The sequence below is a fragment of the Rhinopithecus bieti genome, unplaced genomic scaffold (assembly GCF_001698545.2).
Source record: "Rhinopithecus bieti isolate Rb0 unplaced genomic scaffold, ASM169854v2 scaffold_905, whole genome shotgun sequence".
In the NCBI taxonomy this organism is placed as follows: domain Eukaryota; kingdom Metazoa; phylum Chordata; class Mammalia; order Primates; family Cercopithecidae; genus Rhinopithecus; species Rhinopithecus bieti.
This window is the reverse complement of record NW_016803348.1, coordinates 1,275,265-1,281,161: the sequence shown is the minus strand read 5'-3', so window position 1 is coordinate 1,281,161 and position 5,897 is coordinate 1,275,265. Positions and strand designations below refer to the sequence as shown.

The window sequence follows — 5,897 nt, the reverse complement described above, 5'->3', positions numbered from 1 at the left end:
AAAAAAAAAAAAAAAAAAAAAAGGAATGGATTTCAGAGATTTAAATCCTGGATTTAAATTTTGGCTTCTTAATTTACCACTTTTATAATCTTGAGCAGAGTATGTAAGTACTTTAAAGCCTGAAATTTGTCATCCATAAAATAAAGAAAAATAATAGCATGTATATCAGAGTTATGGGGATTAAATGAGATGTATTGCACATATATATTCTCAGTACAAAGCTTGCAGTAAATGTTAGTTAATATTAATCATCATTATTATCCTGATGTAGGAGTTCTCAGCCTGAAGTTGACTGGAACTATCAATTAACAAGTATTTATCGAATACCTGATCTGTAGTGTTGGACTTAGACCTATGGAAGGAGCTACTGATGTGAATGACAGGTTAGTACCTAGAGGCGGAGCAAAGAGAACTAATAGTAGTGAAGTTCTTACCATAAATTTCAGTAGTAAGGTAGGTATTATTATCTCCTTTATAGATGAGGAAGCTGAGACTCAGTAACAGTAACTTGTTCGAGACCCTGGTACTGCCATTTAGCTAGCTGTGATTAGATTAATAACTCACTTAACCTTGAAGAGATGGAGCTGTTGACACAAATACATGATTTGTAACACAAATCATTTATTTTACAATCATTTATGTCACAAATAATTTGCTTTTAATTTTGAATAAATTTATATATTCTTCAGTGTCAATATGTAGGTATCTGGTACAGAAAATAGGGATAATACAACAAAAACAAAAACTGTTGGGAACTGAGCCTCACAGCAGGAGGCGAGCAGCCAGCAAACAAGCATTACCACCTGAGCTCTGCACGCCCCTAACCCCTGTGGAAAAATTGTCTTCTGTGAAACTGGTCCCTGGTGCCAAAAAGGTTGGGAGCCACTGTTTTAGAGTCTCAAAGAGAAAATAAATGATGTTGAAATTTGCAAAAGGTAAATTGGAAGACTAAGAGATATGGATTCAGAGCTATCTCTAGGACTAAGTTGTTTACTAGACAAATCACCCTGTCCTGCTCTAAAAATTGATTTGCCTTCAAATACGAGTAAGAGTGAGAAAACAAATGTGAATATCATGGATGTTTATTTGGAAAGCAGTGGAGTAATGCTATGAATTATTAATATAATACCTCTAATATGTAATACATCATTCACATTCTAGTTAGAAAGCATTCCATAGTGGTTGAGTATGGTGGCTCATGCCTATATTCCCAGCACTTTGGGAGGCCGAGATGGGAGGATTGCTTGAGCCTAGCAGTTCGAGACCAGCTTGGACAACGAAGTGAGACCTCATCTCTAATAAAAATACAAAAAATTAGCTGGGTATGGTGGCATATACCTGTAGTCACAGCTACTCAGGAGGCTGAGGTGGGAGGATCACTTGAACCATTGATCATGCCCCTGCGTTCCTGCCTGGGCAATAGGGCAAGACCCTATCTCAAACAAACAAATAAACAAACAAAAAAAACAAAACACAACATTCTCCATAGTTAGGATGCTGTGTTGGAAGCTGTACAAGGGAAATTAGTAGTCTAATACCTGTCCTTCAAGACTCTCATATGTTACAGCTGCTCCCATACATTGTTAGTGGGATTGTAAAAGGGTACAATTTATTTGGTGAAAAAACAGGCACTATATAAAATTTAAAAATGTAACTGCTCTTTAGAACAGCAGTTCTAGGATTTATCCTTCATATATGCACACACACAAGGATGCTTACTGCAGTATTGTTTGTGGTAGCAGATGACTGGAGGAAACAACCTAAATGTTTTTAATAAAGGACTGATCAAACTATATTATGATATAATCTATATAAGGAAATGCTATTTCAGTCTTTAGAAAGAATAAAGTAGATCTACTTGTATCTTAAATATAATAGTCTTCTGGATATGTTAAGTGAAAAACATGATTAAGTACACTACATTATGGTGCTGTTGTGTAAAAACAAACAAAAACAGGCACAAAACTTCCTGATGCTTTAACCAGATACTAGAAACTGTAATTTCTTCTGAGGTAGGTGGGGTGAGAGGGCAACATACTTTATGTTTTTGAAAATTTTTGTGAAGATTTGCATTCATATGTCTTAAAATATGTGAGATATATGTATTTGGGCATACAGTGTTGCTACAAGAGCTTGTACTCACTGATGAGGACTTCTGTGTACATGCTTGGGTATTTGTGCTTTTGAATTTGAAAACTCTTGTCAGTTGGTCTTTTTTTTTTTTGAGATGGAGTCTTGCCTTGTCGCCCAGCCTGGAGTGAAGTGGTGCGATTTCGGCTCACTGTAACCTCCGCCTCCTGGGATCAAGCGATTCTCCTGCCTCAGCCTCCTGAGTAGCTGGGATTACAGGCGTCTGCCACCATGCCCGGCTAATTTTTGTGTTTTTAGCAGAGATGGGGTTTCACGATGTTGGCCAGGCTGGTCTTGAACTCCCGACCTTAAGTGATCTGCCTGCCTCAGCCTTCCAAAGTGCTGAGATTACAGGCATGAGCTACCTTGCCTGGCCTGTCAGAGGTCTTTTGACCTGGGAATGAGGAGCATTATTGACCACCACCATTTCCCGGTTGGGTGGACTCGGGTAAGAGAAGATTCAGGTAGCAGCTGAAAAAACCTGACAAAGATTTTAAAAGAATATTTTAAAAGTATTAAGTGGTTAGTGTATTCTGCAGTAATAAAGCAGACGGGTTAGACAGAAGGAAAATTAGATGCAGGACTTGAAAGCATTTGAAAGTATAAATGTATGTGGAAATGAGGAACAGAGAAGAGAGTCAAGAGGCTGCAGGGAACTAAAAACATTTACAAACATCTAATCCCTAAATGATACACTTTTGTAAAAAGTCATTTTCCGGACTCTTAAAAAACAAAATAAAAAAAAGTGGAAGCCCAGATGATAATTTGTGGTTTCTTAAGTAACATAAGAAGAAAGTTGCAGGCTGGGCATGATGGCTCATGCCTGTCATCCCAGCACTTTGGGAGACTAAGGCGGGCCGATCACTTGAGTTCAGGAGTTCGAGACTAGCCTGAACAACATGGTGAAACCCTGTCTCTATTGAAAATACAAAAATTATCTGGACATGGTGGCACATGTCTATAATCCCAGCTACTTGGGAGGCTGAGGCAGGAGAATCGCTTGAACTTGGGAGGCGGAAGTTTCAATGAGCCAAGATTACGCCGCTGCACTCCGGCCTGGTTGACAGAGCAAGACTCTGACTTAAATAAGAAAACAAAAGAAAATTGCAAAATGGGGAGTAGAACCTTGTTTTCCTGATTTCCAATCTAACCCTAAGATTATTCCAAGATCGCTTGAACCTTGTGGTCAGCATAGGGCATAGCACCTCCCCCCGTCCCCAAAAAAAGAAAACCCAGAAATTTAAAATTTTCTTTTAAACTTGATGTATGACGGTTATTTCTTTCTGAACTAATTATATTTTCCCCATTCAGTCTTGAAGGATAGAGTAGGATTTGGGGTTTTAGCATTGCACTACCATTTCTTTCTGTGAGTCATTGTGGTTCAAGAAAAGAAAGGATAATGAAAATACTAAATGTTGCATATATCCTCTCATTTTGCAACTGTCCTATGATACAGGTAGTGTTCATGTTTTGTTATTTTTTTAGGCTTTCACTGCTAAAGAAAAAATAGGCTCTGGAAAGTTAGGTAATTTGCCCGAGATAATAACTAATGTGTGTCAAAGTTGGCCTTCACAAAACTGAACTCAGATTTTATTTTTTCTTTTCTTTTCCTTTCTTTTTTTTTGTTTTGTTGAGACGGAGTCTTGCTGTGTCACCCAGTCTGGAGTGCAGTGACGTGATCTCGGCTAACTGCAACCTCCGCCTCCTGGGTTCAAGGAATTCTCCTGCCTCAGCCTCCTGAATAGCTGGGATTACAGTGTGTGCCACCATGCCCAGCTAATTATTGTGTTTTTAGTAGACAGGGTTTCACCATGTTGGCCAGGCTGGTCTCAATCTCCTGACCTCGTGATCCACCCACCTCAGCCTCCCAAAGTGCTAGGGTTATAGGTGTGAGCCATTGTGCCCGGCAGATTTTCTTTTTTTGGAGACAGAGTCTCGCTCTGTCATCCAGGCTGGAGTGCAGTGGTGCGATCTCTGTTGACTGCAACCTGCACCTCCCAGGTTCAAGTGATTCTCCTACCTCAACTTCCGGAGTAGCTGGGATTATAGTTGCTCACCTCCACGCCCGGCTAATTTTTGTATTTTTAGTAGAGACAGGGTTTTGCCATGTTGACCAGACTGTTGAACTCCCGACCTCAGGTGATCCATCCGCCTCAGCCTCCCAAATTTCTGGAATTACAGGCAGGAGCCACTAAACCCAGTGAAGTATGTGTCTTATGCAAAATTTTGTTAAAGGGTTAGAAAGAGGAAAATGAAGTTTCAAGCTTGGTGGGCATGCATCTATTTATGTTATTACCATTTATATTTATATAAATAAATTTTTAAATTTCATTTTATTTTTATTTTTTGGAGGCAGAGCCTCACTATGTTACCTAGGCTGGTCTCAAACTCCTGCTCTCTAGCAATGCTCCTGCCTCAGCTTTCCCAGTAGTTGGGACTACAGGCATGTACTGCCACACCTAACATTTGTATTTTTATAATTATATTTTAGAGATGCTTGGAGCAAATTTGGTGTTTAATACATTGTCTCATTAAACTGAAGAATTTCCGCACTCTAGTATGGGTCTAGAGCTTGAATATACCTAATATTTGACCTTTGGATTTACAATTTTGCACTGGAAAGTCACTGAGTGGTTCTCAGCAGAGATGTATCATAATCTAATGAGTGTTTTATTTTAGTTTTTTTTCTTTTAGCTTCTGATTCTCTGGTTGAAAAAAAAAAATTTAAATATATTTTTTAGAGAGGGAGTCCTGCTGTGTTGCCCAGGTTGGTCTTGAACTTCTAGGTTCAGGCAATCCTCCCACCTCGGCCTCCCAAAGTGCTGGGATTACAGGCAAGAGCCACTGTGCTGGGTCAATTTTTTACTTTTATTTTTCTAGACAGGGTTTTGCTGTATCACCCAGGCTGGGAAGCAGTGGTGTGATCTCGGTTCACTGTATCTTCGACTTCCTGGGCTCAAGTGATCTTCCCACCTCAGCCTCCTGAGTAGCTGGGGTTACAAGCATGCACCACCAGACTTGGTTAATTTCTGTATTTTTTGTAGAGACAGTTTTGCCGTGTTGCCCAGATTGGCCTGGGCTCAAGCAATCCGCCCACCTCGGCCTCCCAAAGTGCTGGGATTATAAGTGTGGGCCACTGTGCCCGGCTCTGTGATGAGTGTTTTTAAAGTGATCCTTAAGGAGAGGGTGTGTGTTAGAGTTGAGGAACATCAGTTTAATTCTAATTAAACATCTGTGGAGAGACCTACATTTAAATGAGAATGCAAGTACTTTACAATGAAAAATACCTGTTATTTGAATTGGATATTCGGGTTGACTAGTAGATTCTTATTTTATTTCAAGATCCTCAATACTTTTTGACAGCTCCTCAGATGATTATAATAATGCAGACAGGGGTTGAGAACTACTGGTTTATGTTAGGGAAAGAGGGAGGGATTGGGGTGAGGGGTGAAAACTTGAGAGGAGGTAGAGTGAAAAGCTTTGCAGAGTTTAGAAAGTGTAATCATCGTTTATGTGGTTTTTTTTTTTGAATTCCTGTTTCATATTCATATGTTCAAATGCCTAGGTGTTTTTGATGATGTGAATTTAATAACGTTAAAGTTCCCACTTATCCAACCTCTTTTTTTCCAGTCTGTTTCTTTTCGTAAGAAGTGAAGGAGAATAATGGACGGGGGTGACTCCTAATTTGATAAAAATTTGCTAGCATTAACAGAAGATTTAAAAATCCCCCCTCTTTTTTTTCTTTTCTTTTCTTTTTTTTTTTTTTT

General features: G+C 39.3%; 1 protein-coding gene across 2 annotated transcripts in view; it reads left to right on the top strand.

The window, feature by feature from the left end:
- Nucleotides 1-5,897, top strand: part of MOB1B (MOB kinase activator 1B) — an 82,952-nt gene that overhangs the window by 46,925 nt on the left and 30,130 nt on the right. The window contains exon 2 of one of the 2 annotated variants that reach the window (XM_017879115.1): nucleotides 272-383. The exons of the other annotated variant lie outside the window; for it this stretch is intronic. Coding sequence (XP_017734604.1) covers nucleotides 355-383 — 29 coding nt within the window. The 5' untranslated portion in view covers nucleotides 272-354. The remainder of the gene's footprint in view (nucleotides 1-271; nucleotides 384-5,897) is intronic. 2 annotated transcript variants of the gene reach the window in all.